We start from the raw sequence: 25,227 nt of genomic DNA on the forward strand, positions 1-25,227 counted from the left end.
TTTTAAAATACAATTTTCCTTTAAGAATCCCCCCTTCCCCCTCCCTCCTCCCCCCCCTACCTCCCCCCCTCCCCCCCTCCCCCCCCCCGACTTCCCAGAGCTAAATACAAGGTATATATATAAAAAGCAATCATAAACAATCATATACTAACAACTATAAACTCTAAAATCCATCACTCTCTAGCTTATAAAGGATAAAACAAGCCTTAATAATATTGAATATGTATAAAAAGAAACTAAGATAAGAAAAGAAAAAAAAACGAAAGAAGACTTATTCAAATGCTACATAAAACTTCTTAACCCTATACTTGTTCTGGATAAACTCAATCCATTTTGTCCATTCCATAATATAGCGTTCTTGCGAATGATCTTTCAAATAGGCCGAAATCTTCGCCATCTCTGCCAGGTCTGAAACCTTTAAAGTCCACTCTTCTATGGTCGGCAGTTCCTCTTTCTTCCAATATTGGCCTATCAAAAGTCTTGCCGCCGTGATTAAGTGCAACATCAACTTGGTGTCCACAACTGTAGCGTCTGCAATTATTCCCAACAAAAAAAGTTGCGGACAAAACTTTATCCTCTGTTTAAAAATCTTCTGCATATTCCACCAGACTTTTATCCAAAAAGCCTTAACCTTCTTACATGTCCACCATATGTGAAAATATGTTGCATCTTCATCACCACACCTCCAACATTTAGGCTGATAATTCGGATACATACTTGCAAGCTTTTTAGGATCTAAATGCCATCTATAAAACATTTTGTAAAAGTTCTCTCTTAGATTTTGAGCTTGAGTAAATTTCACGTTCCTCACCCAAATCTTTTCCCACGTATCCATTGTGATAACTTCCTGGATGTTTTGGGCCCATTTTATCATACAATCCTTAACAAGCTCTGTTTCTGAGTCAATCTCTATCAATGCAAGATATATCCGTTTGATATGTGCTGGTCCCTGATTTCTAATTTGCTTTATCAAATTTTCATCAGTCATTGTAAATCCATTTTTCTGGTCTTCTTTCCACCTGGCCCGTAACTGAGTATATTGAAACCAATTTTGAACAACCTTCTCTTCTCGCAAGAGGCTATATGATTTCAAACACCAAACATTTCTTTCCAAACTGAGGATCTCCTTGTACGTAGTCACATCATGTTTAAAGCCAGCATGTATATTTTCTATTGCGTGTTTTGGAATTGCCCACAATGGTATCTTGCAACTTAGCTTATGTCTATACTTCTTCCAAACTCTCAGCAATGCCTGCCTTAAAATATGCACCCTAAACACGTTGTCTACCTTCTTATCATACAACAGATATGCATGCCAGCCAAACAACAAATCATGGCCCTCAAGATTTAATAACCTCCCTTGCGTCAAATTAATCCAGTCACTTATTCCTACTAATGCAGCAGCTTCATAATATAATTTAAAATTAGGCAATTTAAGGCCACCTCTCTCACGAGTATCCTGCATAATCTTAAGTTTAACTCGTGGTTTTTTCCCTGCCCACACAAATTTATTGATACCTCGCTGCCATTCCTCCAGATTAGAATCTTTCTTAAGAATCGGTATCATTTGAAACAGAAATAAAAATTTAGGCAGGACATTCATTTTTACTGCTGCAATCCGTCCCAACAAAGACAATTGCAATTTTTCCCAACTCTCCAATTCTTTTTGAATTTTCCCCCATAGCTTTTCATAATTATTTTTATATAGCTTTGTATTAGAGGGCGACAAAATCACCCCCAGATATTTAACCCTTTTAACAATCTCAAATCCAGTTAATCCTTCTAAGAGGGCCTTTTGCGGTGATGTCATATTTTTGGCCAAAATTTTTGTTTTTTGTACATTAACCTTAAATCCAGAAACCTTCCCATATTGTGTTTTTATCTCCATCAGGTCCACAACAGAGTTCTCTGGCTGGGTCACTGTAACAACCAGATCGTCTGCGAATGCTCTCAATCTGTAGTCCTGATCTCCAATTTGAATCCCCTTAATTTTTTCCGAATTCCGAATTTTAACCAATAATATCTCTAATGTCAACACAAATAACAAGGGCGATAACGGACACCCTTGCCTTGTGCCCTTCTCAATATTACATGCTTCTGTCAAGCTATTATTAACTATAATTCGGGCAGTTTGTTTTTGATATAATGCCCTAATCGGTTGTAAAAAATTTTCCCCAAAATCCATTTTTTCTAAAACTTTCAACAAAAATTTCCAATTCAATTGATCAAAAGCTTTTTCAGCATCTAAAAAAATTAGCACCGCAGCAATCTGGTTGTTCCTTTCCAAAAACTCTAACACATCAACTATATGCCTCACATTATTTTTCATTTGCCTACCACTAATAAACCCCGTTTGATCCCCATGAATCACCTGTTGCAGAACCCTCATCAGTCTATTAGCCAAAACCTTAGCAAATATCTTGTAATCTGTGTTTAAAAGCGATATTGGTCTATAATTTTTAACTTGAGTAGCATCTTGGTCTTCCTTCGGAATCAAAGAAATAAAAGCAGTTCTCCAAGACGGTGGCACCTTTCCCCCCCTCTGAATTGTCTGGAACAGTTCCTTTAACGGTTTTATCATTTCTAATTGTAAATTTTTGTAATAGGCCGCAGTCAAGCCATCCGTACCTGGTGCTTTATCCACCTTCAATTCCTTAATTGCTGTAAAAATTTCTTCTTCTGTGATCAGTTGATTAATCCCTTCTTTTTGTACTTGCGTAAGAACCGGGATGCTAGCATTTTCCAGATATATATCAATGTCTTTTTCATTAATTTTCTCCTTAGCATATAATTTAGAATAAAAATCCACAAAAGCGTCCTTGATAAGGTCCTGTTGAAACACAACCCTTCCTTTGTGCTCAATCTTGTCTATATTAGAAGCCCTTTGTTTTTTCCTCAATCTATAAGCTAACCATCTACCTGGTTTATTAGCGTTACAAAAAGTATTATGCCTGGCAAACCGCATATTGGTTGCCACTTGGTCAGCCATTAATTTATCAAATTGTCCTCTTAACAATTTAATAGCCTCCTTAGTCTTCACATCCTCTGAGTTCAAAATCAAAGCCTTTTCTTTTTCCTTTATTTCGTTCTCCAGTTCTTTCCTCCTAGCTTCCACAACACGTCTATGTCTGTAATTCATATATATCAACACCCCTCTCATGTATGCCTTGCTAGCATCCCACACCATATCCATAGAGGTACCTTTGTTCATATTAGTTACAAAAAAATCCTTCATCCGCTGTTTGCATTCTTCCACATTTCTCTGATTTCTAAACAAATTCTCATTTACGCGCCACGAGCGCCTATCTCTTTTCTCCTTATCAATCTCTATCCAAACTGGACTATGATCAGAGATAGTTCTTGCACAAATCTTCACCTTTTTAGTCCTCAAAAAAAAGTCATTAGTCACCAAAATAAAATCAATCCTCGAAAAAGATTGATGTCTATCAGAATAAAAAGTATAATCCTTTTCCCGCAAGTGTCTCTCACGCCAAATATCTCGCAATTCCAAGTCATCCTTCATTTCAAAAAAAGATTTAGGTAGTCTAGCATGACTTGGAATGCGCTTAAAAGCTCCAGCCTTATCCATCTGTACATCCAAAACACCATTCCAGTCCCCCATAAAAATAAAAGATTTATAATCCAACTGGGTAAGTTTTGTATGAAGTAAACTAAAAAAGTCAGCCTGTTGTTGTTGTTGATTAGGGGCATACAGTCCAACTAAAAGCGTCTTTTTGCCTTCTAGCAACAAATCTATCAATACGTATCTTCCATGCTTGTCTGCTTCAATTAAGTCCGCTGTTATGGCACTTTTAACATAAACAACCACTCCATTTTTCTTATTCATTGCAGAGGCAACAAAGTGCGTGCCCAGTCTTGAGTTCAATAAAAACTTTTGGTCCATAGCCCTAATATGCGTTTCTTGCAAACATATAACATCTATCTTGAATTGTTTTAAATATTGAAAAACTTTCTTTCTCTTCTGTGGTGAATTTAGTCCATTAACATTCCAAGTCAAAAATTTAGTTGCCATGCATATCCTCCCAAAGCTCTTGAAGCACTGCTTTGATAGGACTATCTTCTTTAGGCCGTGCTCCTCCCACTGCTTGGCTATGAGTACGTTGTGAAGATTCTGAAGACTTTTGCTGGTCTTGTTCTTTTATTTTCTTTGCTCTTTTTAAAGCAGCACGCGTTACCCTTTGCTCTCTAGGATCATCCAAAGAAGTTATAGCTTGATCTCCTCCAGCACCATTTTCCTCTGTTTCCTCCTCTTGATGTTCTCCTTCACCTTCTCCAGATCCCTTTGCAGCTTCCAGAAGTGTTAATGGGGTTGCTTTTAAAACAGTATTGTAGAAATCACACGCTTGCTTCACAGTAATCAACCGATACCTTTTGCCTTCATACATCACCATCAGCCCATCTGGAATCTCCCATCTGAACCTTATATCTCGTTGCTTGAGCTCTTGAACAAGAAATGTGAAGTCTTTCCTTCTCCTTAAAATCTTTGGAGGGATTTCTTTTAAAACCAAGACTTCTTGATCAGCAATCACAACTTTAGCATCATAGGCAGCTTGTATAACTTCATCTCTAATTTCTCTTTTTGCAAAGTAAACCACCACATCTCTAGGCAACTTTCTCTGTCTGGCAATCCATGAGTTAACACGGAACACTTTATCCATAGCTGCTCTTATTTCAGATGCTGGCTGGTTCAACACCACTTCAAAAGCCTCAGAAACCAGCTGCTTTAAATCTTCCTTAATGTTCTCTTTTAAACCTCTGATTCTAACAGCAAACTGCATCTGGTAATATTGAGCAAGGCTTAACTCCCTTTCCATTTTGTCTCTTAAATTTTCATTCTCCCGTACTTTAACTTCTAATATTGCATTCTTTTGAGTCAGATCATCCACTTTTTCATCTAAATCCTCCACACATTCCGCCACTTTATGCACTGAGGACAAAATGTCTACCTTCATCACGCTGCACTTCTGTTCCATCCTCTCTTCTAATCTCTCCTCCAGTTTCTCCAATTTCTCCTCCATCTGTGCAAATTTATCACCCATTGATTGGTTAATTGATTCCAAAAGTACCTGGGCATGTTTATCCAGCGCATCTCGTAAATCCTTCGGTGTCAGTACATCAGGAGGATGCAGCGCCTGTAACGATGATTGTTGCACCGGAGAAGATCCACCACTCCGAAGAGTTTTAGGGGGAGGTTTAGCCGCCATCTTTTACTTTTCAATTGTGACGCACTTTCACTTAAAGTTTAAAAAGTCCATCAAGCTCAAGAGTATAATAAAATAATCCTCTTCACCTTTCCCTCTTGTACCGCTCTGCCTGCTCCTTTAATCCATAGTCCTTTCTTCAGGCAGGGGTGGTCGCAGACGCCTGGCTCTGCTCCAAGAAATCCGGAGCAGAGACGCTGGCCAGCTGGGAGCAACCCAGGCTTCGGGGGAGTTCAATCCTTCAGCCGCCCAAGCTCCAAGCTCAGGCGGCCCCGGAGAACTCTACCCCTACCTGGGGCCTCACCCCCTCCTCTTCTCCCGAGGAGGGGGCTTCTAATTCGCCCGAACAGCTGATCGGCGCTGTTTCGGGCGAAAAAACAACAGCTGAGCCGCGGGCAGCCCGGGAAGGCTGTCTCCGTCACCGCGGAGCCACCGGAAGTCCGTCAAGAGTTTATTTGATCTGTGTCTATTCTTAGGATCCATGGAGATCAAATGTTGGTTACATTTTCAGAAAGCAGATCTGCTCTTCACGTTCTTGATGTGGATGGCATCAAGGTAAGACAAACCAATTAAAGCTGCTTGTACTATTTGGAATATTTGAGTGACCAAGTAAATCCTCTCAAGGTGGCTATTTTGTTGAGAGAAAACCAGCCAACATTAACTGTTGGCCTTGCTGGTGCAAATACAGACATCTTTTTCTTATAGAATTAACATTTTCCTGAACCCCAGCTTGTAGTTTTAGGTGGATCAGCTTTTCAAAATGTTAGCTGTTAAAATGGTTTTCAAAGAATTGATCTGAAAATGTCAAGCTGTTAGACCAGAAAACACCTCTAACCAAGAAAATTCCTTTGAAACTTCAATGAATAAATTCATTTATAATGTAATGAACTTCTATATGGAGATCATGACATAATTTGTTACTTTTAATATGCCACCTTTTGCAGTTACTCCTCAAAAATCCATTTTTGTATTGTTTAGGGATTTGATAAAAACATCTGGAGGTTAATTTTTTCAAACTACATACTAGGTAAATGGAACACTGTCCCTACTATACTAGAAACTATATTAGCTGCCTTTTAAGGAGGATTTTAGAAAATACAAATTGGGAAATAATTATTTACTAATTGACCACTAGAGAGAACTTGGCAATTGCTGGCTATTTATAAGTGGTTTTTTTCCTGGCACATAAGGAAACCTGTTATCCTTCTTCCATTATGAGTAATAATGATACAAATAGAAAAACAGAATTTTTTTACATATAGAATCCAGGATATTTAGCTTAATTGCTTCCAGTTTTTTTCTTTAAAAATTGGCATACAAATGAATGACACTGTTAAAACCAATTATTGATACAATAATATATCCCTGAAAAAGTCAAATTAATCTGCAATAGTACTAATGCTCTTTAAATATATATTAAAGTCTTTTGTCTTCAATTAACTGAACAGACTACAGGTATTCCTTGACTTAAAACAGTTCATTTAGTAACTGTCCAAAGTTACAAGGGCACTGGAAAAAGTGACTTAATGACTGTTTTTCACACTTACGAACATTGCAGCATCCCCAGGGTCATGTGATCAAAATTAAGAAGCTTGGCAACTGACTCGAATTTATGACGGCTGCAGTGTCTCAGGGTCATGTGATCACCTTTTGCAACTTTTTTACGTGCAAAATCAGTGGGGAAGCCAGATTCACTTAATAACCATGTTACTAATTTAACAACTTCAGTGCTTCACTTAACAACTATAAGGTGGTAAAACGGGGCAGAATTCATTTAACCAATATTACACTTAGCAACAGAAATGTTGGGCTCAAATGTGGTTGTAAGTTGAGGACTACTCCCGTCGCTTTGCTTTGTGTTAATATCTGGGTCTTGCTTATGAGTAATAGTTCATTTTATTTCAGGAAAAATAATGTATTGGGATTTTGTGTCTAGATTAAAGGCAGGATTGTGAAGATTTGTCCTAAAACCAAAGATTGGCTGAAAGGCCTTCAAGAGGAAATTGCTAGGAAACGCGACAGTATTGCTCCTATGTCACCCACAGCAAATTCCTATCTGCTGGAAGAAAATTTTGATTTTTCAAGTTTAGATTATGACTCGGAAGGTACGTGGCCTAAGATGTAGGTAAAAGTATAAGGTTTGGTCAGGAGGGCTCTTTCTCCATGGAGGCTGACTGAAATGGGTTGCTATTCTCTTTGCAGATCAAAATAATTTGTAAAAAAAACCCAATCCCCTTTCTTTTAGCTGAAATGTTGGAAGAAAACAACAATTCTTCAACTTCCTCATTCTGCTGTAACATTTTCCAATTTAGGTGACATCTTAGATGAGGAAGATGATTATTTGGATGAAATGTTGCGTCCCGGACCATTTGAAACAGAAACAGTATCGACAATGGAAGAATTGGGAGATGGATCAGAATATGTGAGCATGGTGTCTACCATACATGCAAACAAGTCACATGTTGCTGGAAGAAAACCATGTCAGTATAAAGGTATCCATCCTTTCATGAAGAAAGACAAATGAAGCCATAGTCATAAAAATCGATTGGGTCATTCAAAGAAGGCTTTTTTTTTAGTGGAATAAGTAAACCCAATTATGTAGACAAAGTTATCTCTATGTTAAAGCTATTAGGATAATTAATGATATAATAGTTTTTTCCGTTAATGACTGAGACTTTGTGGGACAGGGTGATGTTGCCCTGGAGATATATCGTAATTTAATTTGAGCTCTTCTTAAGGATTAATGAGCAAACTTGATTAGGGTGGTTTAGGTGTGTGAATGTTTATGCCATCCCTAACTTTTGCCTTTACTGCTTTGGGGGCATTTATACGCACTCATATCGGTTTTGGAAATCTCTGTTGTTATGCTTTCTGAGTCAGTCCTGTAGCTCAAACTTTGTGCCATCATTCATGGAGGATTAGCAAAACAGGCCAATTGATTTCTGACTAATCTCCCTTATGACTAATTGTTTCACCACTAGGAATAACAGGAGGCAATGACTGGATCAGTTGCTTTAACTCTGATACATTGCTATTTGATAGATGTCAGTAATTGAATGTGGCTCATGGAATCCTTGGGAATATTCCCCATGAGGCAAGCACATCTTAGGTGTTGTATGGTTATTTCTCAGTTTCCTTTCTTCCTGGTTAATTTCAGTGTCATCAATTTTTCTCAGTTAGCATTTTGTTTTTCTGTTTTTCTATTCTTTTTGCCATGTTCACTAGACGATGCTGACTTGGTTGAACTAAAACAAGAGTTTGAAGAAAGTGCAGAGTTCTGTCATCGCTCCCCAAGCAGGTCTCTATCTGTGCCCAGTAGGCCTCGGCAGCCTCAGCCTCCCCAGCGACCTCCCCCACCAGGTCAGAGTTTGTGTTTTTTCTCCAAGAAAGTCTACTCGGCGGGGGGGGGAAATGTCAGGATTTTTGAAATGACACTCCTGAATACACGAGGAAAGCAAGGTTGCAAATACTGTGCACAAGAATATTTCTGCATCTGGTTTCTTCTAAATTCTTTGCCAAGAAAAGCTGAATTTGTGCCCTCTACAAAGAACCATTTCACACTATTGTCCAAATTGTGCTTAAGTGGCAAGGCATGAAATTGATTTGGTCGGTGATATCTGCATCTGTTTCTATCTGACTTTCAGCTGGCTGTTGCATCTGCTTGAACTACGTACAGGTGGTCCTTGATTTACAACCACAACTGAGCCTAAAATTTCCATTTCTAAGCAATGTATTTTATGTGTTTTTCCTACAGCTGCAGTGCCCATTAAAAAATCCCCATCAGATGGTTTCATCTCTTCAGGAAGCTGCTCCTTGTCCTCCATCTTGGATACAGCAAAGCTTCTTCCAGGAGCACCACAGCACCCTGTGAGTAGTACAGTACAATCATTTCAAGTACTGATAAGGGGGGAAAAATCACTTTACTCAGTATAATGTTAAGCTAAGATTCTCTTATGAGAATCACCAAAGCTGCCTGCAATTAGTGCAGGTTCGCATCCCACCAGGCTCAAGGTTGACTCAGCCTTCCATCCTTCCGAGGTAGGTAAAATGAGGACCCAGATTGTTGGGGGCAATAAGCTGACTTTGTAATAATGCCGCTTGGGGGTGTGTGTGTGAAAGCCCTAATAAGCAGGCATATACATAGAATGAAGGCTACTGCTAAGCTTGTAAGACGCCCTGAGTCTTCGGAGAAGGGCGGGATATAAATGGAATTAAAATAAATAAAAATAAAAATAAAAATACCAAGTAGGTCTTGAGCTCTAAATCACCACTGCCAGCACTCTAAATAGGATTTTTTTGGGGGGGAAATATAAGGCACCAAAACTTTTGGGATTATGTGGACTGCCGTAATCCCCAATGGCCATCTACCTGGGTTGATGGAAACTATAATCCATGTCCAGAGAGCACCAGGCTGGGGGATATTAATCCAATAGCTGCTCTGAATGTGCTTAAGTAGAAAGTAGACAAAGAATATTTTAATTAATAAATATATGTTTGGTGGCAGCAACTAAGGAAATGAAAGGAATATATAAGAGGAGATGATCCTCTATATGCCAAAAGTTAAGTTTCATGAAGACATATCCAGTAAAAAAAAAGATGATCCTCTGAAAAAAAAACCCCAAGGCCATTCTTATGTTTATATACTGCTTTATCTTCCCTCTAGACTCTCTTTTTATTTCTCTTTTGTTTTTACATTTTCCTGCAAGCCAAAATCACGAACTGGAATTAGCAAGCCATATAACGTAAAACAGATCAAAACCACCACCCCAGAAGAAGCCGAGGAAGCTATTCGGTGTCTGATGCAAGCAAAAGGAGGTATGGCTGGCTTTCTGTTAGAAGCTTTGATGATATTTTTACTTAGAAAACAAAACAAAAAAATCAAACCCACAAGTATCGGATAGGGGCTACGTAGCTTGGTAATTGTACATGTTGAAAAGATCTGGGAATAGTGATCTGGCTTCAAAAAAAGGCAAATGTAACTAGGTTGCATCAATAGAATCATGGGAATCGTTCCACTTTATTTGGCTTTGATCCATGTCGATTACTGTGTTTGGCTTAGGGCACTACAGTTAAGAAGGATTCAGAGAAATTGGGACAGGTTCAAAGAAAGCCAATGAGAATGGCCCAGGGACTAAAACCTTGGACATACAGAAAGAGATTGAAGAAGATGGTATGATTTAAAAGTGAGGAAGACGGCTGAGCAGGAATACGATAGCACTCTTCCAATATTTGAAAACATGTGACACAGAAGAAAATCACCATCTGTTCCCTCTCATTCAAAAGGCAGGATACAGAATAATGGACTGGTTACAGATTTGCATTAGGAAAATTCTTATAGGAAGAGCAATTTATCAGCGGAACTAATTCCTCAAAGGACGTTCCTCTTCACCGAATGTGTTTAAATCAAGGCTGGATAGCCACCTTCTGGGATGCTTTGAATTGGAGTTTAAAAAGCTGAGAAGAAAGCCTTGGCGTTGACAAGAAAGGGGCAAAATTGGAGTATCGGCTCTAACAGGACACCTACCGTAACTGAGCTCTTCTTGGAGGCACAGATGCTGGTGGAATGCTAGTGACACGCCCAAGTTCTAGCAACACAGTGTGTCCCAACTATGGTCAAGTTCAGAGCATCCCAGAACATTATTCATCACTAGTATTGGTAAAATTCTCAGGCGCTGGAAACTTTAGAAAATATGCCTGAAGACCTAGAGCTCCACCAAGCAGTAACAACAGTCAAGAAGAGACCACTTGAGTCCAGAATCAACCAGTCATAACAAGCTATTCAAAGGCAGAACAGAGAAGAAGGATAGAGTTGTAAATCCAGAAAAAAGAGGCAAGTTAAGCAAAAGTTAAAACATAATAGGTACACAAGCTTTATTAAAGAAAGTTGGCAAATAGTTTGTATAATGTAAAAAATTAGGATTAGAGAACAAAGTAGGAAATAAAAGGTAGAATAGTAAGGCTTCAAAGATAGTATAGACAAAAATACTCTTTTTCCAACAAAATCTTTGCTAATAAATTCCATTTGCACAGGAACCACCATTCTTCCTGTCTCCGTCTGGTAGCATCTCACAATCCTTCTTTTCCTGAATTGAGTAATTAGGATGGATTCCAGATTTAACTGCACCTAACACATTACTTTTAAGTACTCTTTAGTAAAGGTTGATTGTCATTTTAACATGTTGATTTTATTTCACAATATAGATGTGAACACTTAAAAGTTAGGAACACCAACATATTTCCAACAAGAAAAGCTTTGCAAAACATTTCTTCACATTCTGAATTGAGAAGGAAGAAGCTGATGCTGAGAATGATTTTTCTATGCCAATAAAATAAATCGAAATTCAAACTGTTCTTTATCCTTCCTTGGTTTATCAATTAGTAAGGGTGGTAAAATTAATTTTCTTTGATGTGCATTTTTAGCTAGGTGTTGGCAGGTTTTATACAAGCAGTACTATGTATTGTTAAAAACACATGATACTTTGGATTTATTGAATGCATTAAAGAAACGGAATGCATGCTTTTGCATTTCAGTAACACCCCAGGAATCCTTGGCTTCCATTCCAGCAAGAACTCAGACTGTGACTAAACCTGAATTCATTCCCGGTGGCCCAAAGCCAGCACCTCTTCAAGGCCTCCAGCCGGCCCCAGTTCTCATACCACAGCGTCCCCCACCTAAAGTCCCAGCTGCAAAAAAACCTGCACCTTTGCAGAAGATTGGAGTCAAGCCAGGATGTGTAAGTGTCAGTGTAAGGCTCTTCCCTCTGCGCAGAAAGCGCCCCTTAATATAGATTGTATATTTAGTGTTTGCAAGTAAGTTAACAAGAACTTCAGGGTTTGGGGGTTTTATTTTTTTGTGTCTCTGAGATGTATTTGGAAAGACAAAGCTTTAATGTCTTCCCTATAGACCTCCTTTAAAACAAGTGTAAGAAATATGCGGTGCCTAACTGAGAACCGAGGAAAGAACTCTTCAAGTATTTCTTGTGATTTATGCAAGTGTGCATTTTGTTATAGTGAACCCTTAATAGATTGGGGTGTGTGTGGAAATCTGATTCAAGTAGCGATATTCCAACTCGGGCTAAATCAAAATCTGAACTCTCCTGTGGCTTCATTGGTAATTTGAAATGTGGAGTGACAAGCAATACATTTTAGAAATTCAACATAAAACTCCTCCAGCGTTTGGAGAGGAGGAGAAAACAAGAGAGATTGTAGTTTATGATGGATTGTTGTAGCTTTGAACCAAGAACTCTCCAACACCGGGCTTTGCTGAAATGAATTTTGAAGTTATGCTAACTCTAACCCTCATGTGGCCAATGCTTTTAGCTTTATCTTTTGATCTCAGGAACGTTAAAATGAATATCTATGGGATTTGGAGCTCATCGCACATTTTGTGGAGGGTTTGGGGCTGTTGTTTTTTCTGAGTTGCACTGATGTGCTGTATTCCATTTACATATTGATTATGAACATTTGCTTGGGGGAGGAAAGGCAGAGGGGGAGAAATGGGAAGCAAATAACTCTCCACTTCCAAACTGTCAAGTCTTCCCTTCTATTAAAAAAAAGCCCATTGCACCTCTGCTCCTAAAATTCTGCAGCTTTCTTACCTTCATTCTGCATGTCACGCTCCAACAATTGTAGATATAAGACAAAAGATTCTCAGGGTAAAGGAATGGTGTACCTTGGTACCTTTAAAGATACCAAGCAACTCCTTCTCCAAGTCCTAAAAACATTACCCCAAAATGTCAACAAAAACGTTACAACTCTTTGGTGATTTCCAGGTAGAGATCTAAAGATTTGAATTTCTAATTGGGGGTGGGGGAAAGGAACAGAAGGTTAAAATAATAAGGTTTATTTAATATGAAAACAGTTCTATCAAATATGAGAAAATAATTTAGAAGATTTTCACCCACTTTCAAAAGTTCTTTGACTTACTCTTTGCGTTTTCTGTTTTGCTTACGTGTAGTGGTTTTGAAGGAAACCAAATGTCTGCTAATAAGATACAAATGCTGCGTGCAGAATTATGATGAAAAAGCATAAACAAAATTTGACAAATTAATCTGCCACCAAACAAGATTTGGAAGATTTTTAACTGGGAATTCTGCTTTGTAACATTAAACAGTAGGCTATATTGTAGGTTTTTTGTAGCTATTTGTTCTCCATGCTATCCTTTGGCTTAAAAATGGTAAAAAATCCTGCAAAGGTTATCGCTACACATCAGAGGACTATTATGATTTCAAACCACATATATTAAATAGATTCTTCAGATGTATAGTATAGGAACAGCAAACTGCACTGGCATTTGTATTACACATAAACCCTGGAGAACAAGAGAAAAAGGTTTGTTTGCTTTATTAAATTTATGTGCTGCCCATCTGGTCCAGAGGCAACTCTGGGCAGCTTGCTGTTTCTAATGAGAGGTTGGTTGAAAAACAATTAATTATCTCTTTTTTCTCAGCCTCATTCTCCAGAAGAGCAGCTTGAACAAACCTTGGGTCACTTCTCCTCTGCGTCACCAGAATCGTGTCTTGAAACCGCAACTGTTAGTGGTTCTCTTAAGACTGTCCCCATTCCTAAACCAAGGACAATCCATCCTGGCAAAACTGTTGAGAGGAGCAGCAGCAGTGAAAGGCAACCAACCACCTTGTCTCTTTTCGAGGAAAGTTCTCATATTCCTTCTCTGAATTTGACTCAGGCGCCAAGAGTTCCCCCAAGGAGAAAGAAGTCGGCTCCTCCTGATTTTCACCTGCAAGTACTCCAGAACAGCAACAACCTGTTCCTAAAAGGGCTGACGTTCAATTCCAACAATAACAACTTTCCAGCACCGTACTTTTCCACAGTGCAGGATTCTGATGCATTTCCATCTTCTCTGAGTGAACCCTCGCTGCTTGCTACGACAGCGGTGATTAGCTCAAAAGACAATGATGCTAAGCTCTTGAGGCAGACCGATTTAGAATTAATTGGTGACCAACAGCCAACTCCTCCTTTATGGATTCAGCAACAACAGCAAGCTTCAGACAATCATTGTCCAATGGAAAACACCAATTTGTTAGATCTGGAAGTAGACTTTGTTGCTTGCCAGCCAGTGGTTCAGCCATTACCAGCGAATCCACCTCCTGCTTCACAAAATTTGAAACCCTCCTGTCCAAGGGATTTCAGCCATTGGGTCACATTTGGAGAAGAAGGCAACAGTAGTACTATATCTCAGGGTTAAGCTCTGATCTCAGTTTAAAATTATGAAGTTATTTTTGTACTTTTTACCTAGAAAAGCACATTCTTTTCTAAACTTTATTATAGAAGGAAGAAAGTTCAGCAAATCATGTAAAGCAGTGGTCGCCAACCTTTGCAGCTTAGAGGCTGGGTTGGGGGAGAGGAGAACTGGGCCACACAAGCGGCGGCTCACCATGCACATTGACCCATCACTTGTGTGAATGGAGCTGTGCACACATGTGCTGGTTCACCACGTACGTGAGTGGAGCTGCACATGTGTGCTGGCCCACCTCTCACACAGTCTGGTTCTAAATAGGCTACAGCCTGGTAGTGGGCCATGGCACAGGGATTGGGGACCCCAATTTATGGTATAGCACTCATCTTTCCTCACTCCTTGGTGATTTCTGGTTCGAGTTTAATAGTAAATTCAATAACAAATATTTATCGTATGCATGTGTGCTATAACAAGGCCTGCTTCAATTACTCTTTACTTACACTGTGCTCATTTCTGAATTCCATGCAACAGGTGGTTGCTTGCCCCAGTTTTCTACTGTAAAAAGATGGGACAGTTAATTCTGCTTTATATACTAAGAGGTACTCTGTCATTCTTGAGCCATCTGCATGCTTAGAACCATGGTTCACAGCCTTAAATTATTTTTATCCTTGTTATCAATGTATGCAAAGGAGGAACAAATTTGCATTTCAAAAAGACCTGTTGGTAAGAGCAAAAACGATAATTTGATTCTGTCTAGTAATAGCTGTCATCAATAATATACAGGGAAGCCCAAGGTGGTTTTAGAAGTGGCGTGGTAAACTTGGGGCCGGTCATATCCAAAATACCCATTCAAGTTTAATCTGTGATAGAAAACCTTCTTCTGGATATTAAGAGATATGCCTGTATGAAACATGGAAATATGTACTCTTGAGTAATGTGGTTATAGATCTAGCCTGTTTTGAATAGGAGCCTGAAGGGGTAAAGACAAGAGTTATTCCCTTACAGATCACCTCATAGGATAAACCATTGTTAATTTTCTATTATATAGATAGATCTGATTTATTAATATGAATGGATTAATATGAGTAAGTGTATTTTCCATGGAAGAAACTACCTAAATATGATATAGGTAGGAAATAACACAGGTACATATATTCTCATTTTTAGTATTTAAATCTCGAGTATTCTTAGGCTAATGTCCAGTGGATTATTGGGAAAAAAACACTAATTACTATGTGCACTGAAAGGCTAATATTTTTATGCATAATCATTTTACATGATTATGCATGATCTAGCTTTACAGTTCAGGTGAGAAATGAAAATCTAGGATCTGATCTGTAATTTAATAGAGAAAGAATTATGTTGCTTTAGAACACTACTGTCGCAACATATTGTGACTTTTCGCATTGCCGGAGCTGGGGTCAGCACGGCCTCCGCATGATGCAACCGGCCTGTGGGCCGTCAGTTTGACACCCCTGCTTTAGAAGAAGCAACAAAGTTTATGATGTCCTTTCTTCCTGGAGAGGAATGAAACATGTATTCTTGGCTTTTTTTATTGTTAATATTAAAAATGTGGTTTATGAAAAACAAGTCTTGGCCTATTCCTATATAGGCACATATACTATGCATGGCTAAAGGTCAATTAGCTAACATGATGCTATTGTTTTTATTAAACGAACCTTAAAAAAATAAAGTGCCAGATCAGATAGGATATTGTGGTTTCCATTCCCCTGCATTAAGTCAACCATTACGCTATTCTAAGCAACATTTCTGCTGGAGAAGATTCCTGCAAGACCCTTGGACTGCAAGGCGTTCAAACCGGTCAGTCCTAGAAGAGTTCAACCCTGACTGCTGTTTAGAAGGCCAGATCCTGAAGTTGAAACTCAAATACTTGGCCACCTAATGAGAAGGAAGGACTCACTGGAGAAGAGCCTAATCCTGGGAAAGATTGAGGGCAAGAGAAGAAGGGGATGACAGAGAATGAGGTGGCTGGATGGAGTCACTGAAGCAGTAGGCGTGAGCCTAAATGGATTCCAGAAGATGGTAGGGGACAGGAAGGCCTGGAGGAACTTTGTCCATGGGGTCGCAAAGGGTCGGACATGACTTCACAACTAACAACAAAGCAACATTTCAAAAAGTAAATCAAATAATGAAAAGAGGGGTATGTAGCAGTGACAATTGCTTACTAGAAGACATACTTTTATGCTCTCTAGATGGGTTGCCTGTAACTCCCGTGATCTCCCTCTGGTTGTTGCCTTTGGCGTGGGGCAGCTGGTTAGGGAAGATTGCTCTAACCCTCCCCATTAATAAGGAAACCACAAGCGTCACTGGTTATTTATGGCTGGATGTTAAGATGAAAAATGAACACCTATTACCGACGATATTCTCTGCAACATAGATAATTTAACAGCTTTGTGGCAGGTCATTTACATGCTAATAAAAGCATTAGAAAGCAAGTCAATTTAAGTGACTTTATAAATTGCAAATGAGAGTTATTTTTATTGCTCTACTTGAAGTGGTATCCGGCTTTTGGCACTATATTGTATAACTTGCTGCCTAGCGAGATGCCTCATTAAAACTTGAATCTTTCTGGTAACATACTCTGCAATCAATTGCAATTTATGTCACTTACCCTGAGCAAAAATGAAACAGGCAAATGTTGCAATAAATAAAGTCCTGAGCAGTTTTTAAAAACATTTCTTCCACTGAGTAAAATATAACCTCTGAAAATGTTTAATAAAAAATACTGGTTAAATATAGAAAGTCACGGGCAATGTTGGAAAGCAAAGCTGAGTTTCAATTACTTCAATTCAAGACCAAATCAGTCAGTCGACTCAACAGTAGTAGCTTTATGATGGTACTGAGTCATGTATCTATTTAGACACAGTATTCATAGATTTGATATCATGAATAATTCATATTGTTATGCATAAATTGCCTAGTGATAGGTAACTTGTTGGAAAGTTTTATTCTGGAAAAATAATTTATGGTGGTTTTTTTAAAAAAAGTGTAATGTTATAACAGTAGGCAGCAATGTAATGATCATGTCTTTATTTTTTGTTTACGACATGCCCTTTTTTAATCAGTTGCATTAGTAAAAAAATAAAACAAAACAAGATTTGCCTAAAAAGTATACTCAAAATAGTATTTGGTTGATAATCACACACACAAAATATTGCAGTAGGTTAGACTATATGTTACCTGAGGTGGGTGGCAATGGGAATGTATACTTCAGATGGCTCTGACAGTTACAAATGTTTTTGACACAAGGAAATGCAGCCAAGTGACACGGATAACCATTTCCCCTTTGTCTACAAAAGGAATCTGCTTTGCCGACAAATACAGTGGCTTAATTTATCATTCTATCTAAACCATAGCCAAGGTTTACCAAGGTTCCCTATAACCTCCACACCATGATTTGTAACAGCTGACAATATCAGTTGTGGCTTCCAACTCAAATAATTATGGCAACTGTTTTACCACTGGGATATTATTAAGCAAATGGAACATAAAACAGGACAAGCAATCTTCAGGAAGACTTTTTTTCATTTACATAAAAAAAAATGAAGCCATAGTTTGGTTTCATGTTGGAACTGAACTACTACTTTATACATTATATTACTTAAGATTCAAAATACTTAAATGGCAGCAGCCAAAGGGAAGACTTTCTACCCTCCTGGAGTGTTTCGCATTTTCAGTATTGCAATATATATTTGGCAGGCTATTCAGATTACATTGAGACTGAATTTTATCTTCTGAGTTTTACAAAAATGTAAGTGGTAAAGGCATAATTCTGATTCATCTCAAGTGAGTGCTCCCTTGACTAATCCAGCCTTTTATACAGACTCAAGCAACAATTCTGAATATTTTTTACTTCATGAGGCATTTTGGTATAAGCTGACCACAGGAAAATCTGTCATGGAATTAAGAAATTGCTCCAGTTCTTTTAGAGTAAATAGTTAGGGGCTTGTACACTATACAATAGCACATTTACAGTATACCCTTGTTTTCCGTTTGCATCCAGCTGCAAATACAGCTGGATGCAGATTCAATTGTTATTACACATATTTTCTATTATATTTAAAATATCAGAATGACCATAAAGAACTTGATATCATGCAATGTGGGTGTATAAGTACATCAGCATGGGAGAGTAGATTTATGGCATAAGTGCATTTGCTCTCCAGTATGCACGGTATATACAGGGTCAAGGGTCCCCGCCCACCTAGTGTCAGTGACTGGGCAAAGTAGTATAGGATAATCATTAATGGCATAGCAGCTTGCTTTCTGTATTGAGCAGAGAATCAAGATCTTTTTAGGTAAAACACATGTTTACAAAGCAGTGAAAAGACCTAGGAGCTCAGGTAACTGTTTCCTTGTTGTTGAGCATTAAATGGAACTCAAAACGAACAAAAATGCTTTGTACAATATACAACACCAGAAATACACCCACGGTTTGCCATTTGGCAATGTTAAAAATCAGCTTGACTGTAATAAAACAGCTGCCCTGCCAGTAAGGGCTCGGATTCAAAGAAAAGTTGGTGAACTGTTCCACTAAAAGAACAAGTAGGCACAGTGTTGCCGTTCACTGATTTCCCAGCTCCTTTTTTAGAGAATCTTGAATAAACTTTAAGGTGTGTTGATACAGGAAAGAGTCTTTGTTCTTTGGTTTACAAATGTTGAGATGGCTAACTTCTACCTGAATGAGTTCTCCAATGCCTAAATCTGAAACAGACATGAAAACAAAGAGCATTAAAAAATCACAGAAAAGACACAAGTCACATATTTACATTCAAGGGATTTCCCCTGCTGTCTAGGATTTCTAGGTTTCTGACCTATCTCTGAATCACAATCAATAACAAAGAAAAGATGATGTTTGAACCAAGTTCTACAATAAATGACGTAATGATTGCCTGGGAGAGAAATATTGGTCGCACTATAGAATTAGAAGAGTGGGAACAAATTTGGAAGAAAAATATAAAATTAACGTTAGCAACGGCATTTAAAGAAAATATGTACAAAATGTTGTATAGATGGTACTTAGCTCCCGCACGAATTTCAAAAATGTTTCCCAGTGCAAATGACAAATGTTGGAAATGTGATTCTGCCAGGGGACACTTTCTACCATCAATGGTGGACTTGTCCAAAGGTTAGGCGTTACTGGACCAATATAAAAAATTAGTTATTTCAAATAACAGGATATGATCTTCAATTGGACCCAGCTATTTTCCTCTTGGGGATGAAGCCACAAGAAGTACCAAAAAATGTTTGGTATCTAGTAATACATATTATAACAGCGGCGCGTATGACTTATGCGCAATATTGGAAGACGAAGGAAATCCCAACAGACTATCAAGTAATAGAGAAAGTATTACTATGCGCAGAGTCAGATCGAATGACATATATTCTCAAAGGGAAAAGTGAATCACTTTTTAATAAAAGTTGGGACTCCTGGTATTCATGGTTACAAAATAGAATATTTAATCTCAACGGGGGAAATACCAGATGATCGTGTATTATTATTTGAGGTATAGAATCTGGAGATATATACAATTATAGATTTCTAATATTTGGTAATTAAAGGTTACTTAGCCTGGGATGCACGAGAAAAAGAAATTAGGGGTAGTATTACACTCCCCGGTCTTGTTTAATGTTGTTGTTTTTGTTTTTTGGTGTATAGGATGTTTTGGTGTTTTTCTATTTGACGCACTTTTCAGTACTTTGTAATAATGTTCTTGTTTTTTATTTAAAATTTGTTTAATAAATTTTTTTAAAAAGAGCCAAGTTCTAGACTGTATAAAAAACACCTAAAGTTTATTTTAGTTGCAGTAATCCATAAGCTGTTTCACAAGATGTCATATGTAATTTATGTCTTAGCTGTTTGGGGAATATGTGCACTGGTTTGAAATAACTATTTTTTAAACCCTTTCTACACAATGCATATTAAAAGAAAAACTGCACCTTGTTTTCAGGCCAAACATACAATTACACAACAAAATACAGGTAGTTCTCAACTTATAACCATTCATTTAATGACCAAAAATGTGAAACTGAAAAATGTGAATTATGACAAGTTTTTCATGGTCACGTGATCATGAGACAGTTGGCAACTGGCTCATATTTATGACAGTTGCTGTGTTCTGGGCTGATGTGATCACCTCTTGTGACATTTTGACCAACAACCATCAATGGGGAAGCCAGATTCACTTAACAACCATACTAATTTAAACAACTGCAGTGAGCATATAAAGAAAAAAAAACATGAGATAGCAAGTTACCTTGGGACTTGAGGTGTAACTTCCAGTGTTCCTCAACTGGAAGTTAAATCATTGATTTCTTTGATTTTTTTTTTACTTTTACATTAACTCATTTACTTTTCATTAAGATGTCTAATTTGGCCTTCCTTTAAAGACATGTGGACTTCAACTCCCAGAATTCTGAGAATTGAAGTCCACAGTCTTAAAATTCCTCAAGTTAAGAAACCCTGCTATAAATGAGTAAAGCCAGATAAATTCCCGAAGGGGAATGCTGGGAATGTCAAACCTGCAGATTCCACTGGCACGACATGCAGACTCAGCATTCTGCCAACCCGTGTTGGCAAAGTTTCTGCAAAGCTTAATACTGGAAAGTTCTGATTCTTGGCAAATGAGATGAAGTCATCATTCAGTGCTTTAAGGGCAGGCGAATCTGGAAAAATACCGAAAAATGAAGTGTGGATTTCTTATTTTAGACATTGGATTTCAGGCCGAGGTACACATTTGCATGTAGTGTTTTTCATACGGAAGATGGATTTCAGTTCAAAAAGGTGCATCTGCTGTTGAGCACTGATTTTAAAGACTGAGTGCCAGTCTGGTATATGCAAGCAAGCCTCTATTTGTTCTGGTGAAGTACATGTAGCCCTTGACTTAAACCAGGGGTCTTCAAATTTGGCAACTTAAGACTTGTGGACTTCAACTCCCAGAATTCTGGGAATTGAAGTCCACAAGTCTTAAAGTTGCCACGTTTGGAGCCCCCTGGCTTAAACCATTCATTTAGGGACCATTCAAAGTTACATCACTGAAAAGTGACTTACACCCAGTCCTTGCACTTAAAACCGCTGCAGCATCCCCGGTCACATGATCAAAATGTGGATGCTACCCAGCTGGCTTTTGACAAGCAGCCAGCATGCCTGGCTGAGGAATTCTGGGAACTGAAGTCCACAAGTCATAAAAGGGCCAAGTTTGAAGACCCCTGAAGTAGATTATGGAGCTCTAGAGCAGAACTTCCTGTAGCCAACGGCGGGTGACGCAAAACCACAGCTGCTCAAAGTTGCCTTGAATTTAAATTTAAATTTAAATAACAGGTAAAGCGTTATGAAATGATTACAGTTCAGCTAAGTTGGAATTGAGGATATGTCTGAACTTAACTAAATTTCTCGTTTGCATTCCTATTTAACATCTCTTTCACACATTTCCTGATGTGGTCTGGGAGCAACTATTGGGGTATCTCAAATGTGAACTGGCAGGTCCTGAAAGTGATGCTGAGGGACTCTGTCAGAGGCTTTTATACTGGCCTCATTTATATTTACATGAACAACAGATTGGGAGTCTACTGGAATCAGATCATGGATGTCCGTCGTACTCTACCTCCCTCCTTCTATAGGAACACTGTAGAGGTTCTGAATGGTGGCTGGAGGCAACAATGACCAATGGGTAAAGACGTTAAATTTAATTGAAAAGACTAAAGTGCTTCTGACTCTTGCATTAAAACTCGAGAAGTGCCAGATAGGGTAGAAATTGTCTTGAAAACGCAGTTTCAGAAATTGGAGTCTTCAGATGCCTAATTTTTAACCAGTTTCACATAAATTGGTCTTCATGCACTCACTCCTGTCTTTCTTACAGGCTTCACATTACAGAACTGGCTGTTACTTCACATCTGTGCAACAAGACTTTGGGCACTGTCATCTCCAAAGCACCTGAAAGCAGGACAAGAAGCAACGGATGGAAACTAACCAAAGAGAGAAGCAACCTAGAACTAAGGAGAAACTTCCTGACAGTTAGAACAATTAACCAGTGGAACAACCTGCCTCCAGAAGTGGTGAATGCTCCAACACTGGAAGTTTTTAAGAAGAGACTGGCCAGCCATTTGTCTGAAATGGTATAGCGTTGCCTGCCTGAGCAGGGGGTTGGATTAGATAACCTCCAAGATCCCTTCCATAATAATAATAATAATAATAATAATAATAATAATAATAATAATAATAATAATAATAATAATAATAATAATAATAATAATAATAATAATAATCCCTTTATTGGGATAGCTGAACTAATAAAGGGGTTCGTGTTTATTTTTGAGTGAAGTGTACACTTTTCTTCTATATAAATCTGCCATTGCCAAGACTGTTGACAGAGACGTCATGCTATGTTACATAGTCACAGAAGATTACTTCGTTGGGATCAGGACTGAAGGGTTTTCATTTCTCACTGGAGCTCCTTCTCATCACTTGTTGATACAAATGTGTTCTGAATCCTTTTGGCCATTTATTCTACTGATAAAGATGCTGGACTAAAAACAGGCAAAGCTGAGCTGTGTCCTGGCTTAGGCACAAAAGCCAGCTCGGTGACCTTAAGTTCACCCCTTCTCAGTCCTAGGAAGAAGGCAATGGTAAACCACTTCCAAAAATATTGTCTAGAAAACTGCATTTCCATTAAGCTCCATCAAAGGAATAAATAAAAATAATGAAGCTGTGTTCCTTTGATCAGTGTAAATAATTTAATATTAATTTGTTAAATATTGTTAATATTTATACACACACAAGCACACACGCAGAGAGTTATAGAAAGCTATGTTTTAAATATACTCACATTCCAGAACTAGATAAATATTATCCCAAAGAAACAAACCTTTGCTGAGCTCTTTGACTTCCACAGAAGGGAAGAGCAGAAATCGGATATTAACAGAATATTCAGCCAACCGGGAGCCATGGTGAGGAACACTATAAAATACAATTCCCCGGGTGCTGTCCACTATGGAAGCCATTTCAGGGTCCATGGAAGCATCCAGCAGCATTTTCTTGACTAGAAGGCCTGAAGAAAAAAGCAGCCAGGAAATGGGATCAATGCAGGGCTGTGATGCTTACTACAGAGACACAAGATAGGAAATCACTCCCTCAGAGCTGACTGAAGAAAAAACTTCTGGTTTGCTTTCTTTACAGAAAAGGAGGGTCAGTCGATTTTTCCTCCTCTGCAAAAGGCCTCTTTCTACAAGCCCCAGACTACCCCTACCAAGTGCAAGAGATACCAAATTGACCATCAGCCCTGTTTAGTTATATGCATAGTACCCAGTGCTTTTTTTCTGGGGAAAAAAATGTGCCGGAACTCACACACTTCATACAACCTGCGTTGCCTACCCTACAAGGTTCCATCCAAAAAATGTGCCGGAACTCCGTTCTGGGCGTTCTATGACCAAAAAAGCCCTGATAGTACCATACAGTTATTTAGAAGCCTCATATGACCGCCCATCTTAAAACAACTCTGGGCGGGTCAGAGCAACTTTAAAACTAATAAATAAAACAATCATAAAAGCAATAAAAACTGTGAAACAATAAAAACAAAAAAAACCCTGCAACCTAAGTGTCTCCCACAGCAGGTTCAGCTACCCTTCTTTCATGCGTCCTATTATTACAATCCCAGCAATTCAGTAAAATGGGAGCTCCTTGAAGGAAATGGGAACAAGCCAACAAACAAGCCAAGTCTTAACAAACAAATAAACCAAGTCTTAACAGCCTTCTGAAAGGCTAGAAAGGTGGAAGGCCTGTTGAAACACCAGCAGGAGGGTATTCCACAGGGCAAGGGGCAGCCCTGGCAAAGGCGTGCCTCTGAGGTCCCACAAGATGGCAAGATTTCAGAGAAGGGATGCAGAGTGTGCCCAACCCTATCTGATCTAGTGGAATGGGTGGATATTTTTAAAGAGAGAAGGTCCTGCAAATAACCAAATTCCGTGCCATGCAAAGTTGATATAATATCTCTGGCACATGATGTATTTCCATCTTCTTAAGGGAAGATGGACTATGTGTACAATTGTGATGACTTCTATATATCCCTTCCTGTAAACTGCGGAATGCCAGGAACTAGGATCTTAATATTTTAGGGTAACTCTAAAACGAATGCACTGTTATATACAGTATATATATATATATTTATATTTATATTTATATTTATATTAATTCCATTTATATCCCGCCCTTCTCCGAAGACTCAGGGCGGCTTACAAGCTTATAGTCTTCTAAAGTGCAAAGGTCGAAGACTTCAATTCCTTGTAGAGAGGGTTCTGAATGCCATAGAATAAAATCTGGCTCCCTAAATGAGTCCCAGTAAAATGAAATGGGTCACACCGTGTCTCCTGGAAGTCAATGTAAGCAGTCACATTTAAAAATAATATAACTTCGTGAATCTCTCTGCTTGCCCTTCAGACAAGCAGATACAAAAGTGCAGAAACAGACTGAGGGGGATGGAGGCACTTTAGGTCACACTGAGAAAGCCAACTGGCACTGTGGAGATAATATGCCATTTTAGGTAGAACTATTCCAAGTCAGTGCATGTGAAATCTTAGCTTCTCCATTCATTTTTCAGAGGTTGTGGCTTATAGGAAGAACAAGAGTTTGCTAGAGGGTGATCTCATGTTTTGACAGATATAGGGTGGATGCGTCCTGTGCCAAAAGATAGCGTCAAGGCCCAGAACTTGAAATGTCAAGACTCAGAAGAGTACAAACAAATACACTGAAAGAATTAGTGGGGAAAAGCCACTACTAAAAGTTGTCTCAATTTC

The 25,227-nt window shown here is 38.5% G+C and overlaps 2 protein-coding genes across 6 annotated transcripts in view; one reads left to right on the forward strand and one right to left on the reverse strand.

The window, feature by feature from the left end:
* The window catches only part of SYNJ2 (synaptojanin 2), a 59,440-nt gene extending 41,725 nt beyond the window's left edge, over nucleotides 1-17,715 (forward strand). For all 3 annotated transcript variants that reach the window (XM_081314551.1, XM_081314552.1, XM_081314553.1), the window contains 8 exons: nucleotides 5,699-5,777; nucleotides 7,159-7,327; nucleotides 7,535-7,714; nucleotides 8,448-8,582; nucleotides 8,977-9,089; nucleotides 9,929-10,037; nucleotides 11,754-11,956; nucleotides 13,672-17,715. In XM_081314551.1, the coding sequence (XP_081170677.1) occupies nucleotides 5,699-5,777; nucleotides 7,159-7,327; nucleotides 7,535-7,714; nucleotides 8,448-8,582; nucleotides 8,977-9,089; nucleotides 9,929-10,037; nucleotides 11,754-11,956; nucleotides 13,672-14,427 (1,744 nt within the window). In that variant the 3' untranslated portion in view covers nucleotides 14,428-17,715. The remainder of the gene's footprint in view (nucleotides 1-5,698; nucleotides 5,778-7,158; nucleotides 7,328-7,534; nucleotides 7,715-8,447; nucleotides 8,583-8,976; nucleotides 9,090-9,928; nucleotides 10,038-11,753; nucleotides 11,957-13,671) is intronic.
* Nucleotides 17,716-17,946: 231 nt separating this feature from the next.
* The window catches only part of SERAC1 (serine active site containing 1), a 28,312-nt gene continuing 21,031 nt past the window's right edge, over nucleotides 17,947-25,227 (reverse strand). For all 3 annotated transcript variants that reach the window (XM_081314555.1, XM_081314554.1, XM_081314556.1), the window contains 3 exons: nucleotides 23,304-23,486; nucleotides 20,962-21,105; nucleotides 17,947-19,143 (listed from right to left, as the gene is read on the reverse strand). In XM_081314555.1, coding sequence (XP_081170681.1) covers nucleotides 19,004-19,143; nucleotides 20,962-21,105; nucleotides 23,304-23,486 — 467 coding nt within the window. In that variant the 3' untranslated portion in view covers nucleotides 17,947-19,003. The remainder of the gene's footprint in view (nucleotides 19,144-20,961; nucleotides 21,106-23,303; nucleotides 23,487-25,227) is intronic.

This window comes from Vipera berus (genome assembly GCF_964194415.1).
Source record: "Vipera berus genome assembly, chromosome: 1".
NCBI lineage: Eukaryota > Metazoa > Chordata > Lepidosauria > Squamata > Viperidae > Vipera > Vipera berus.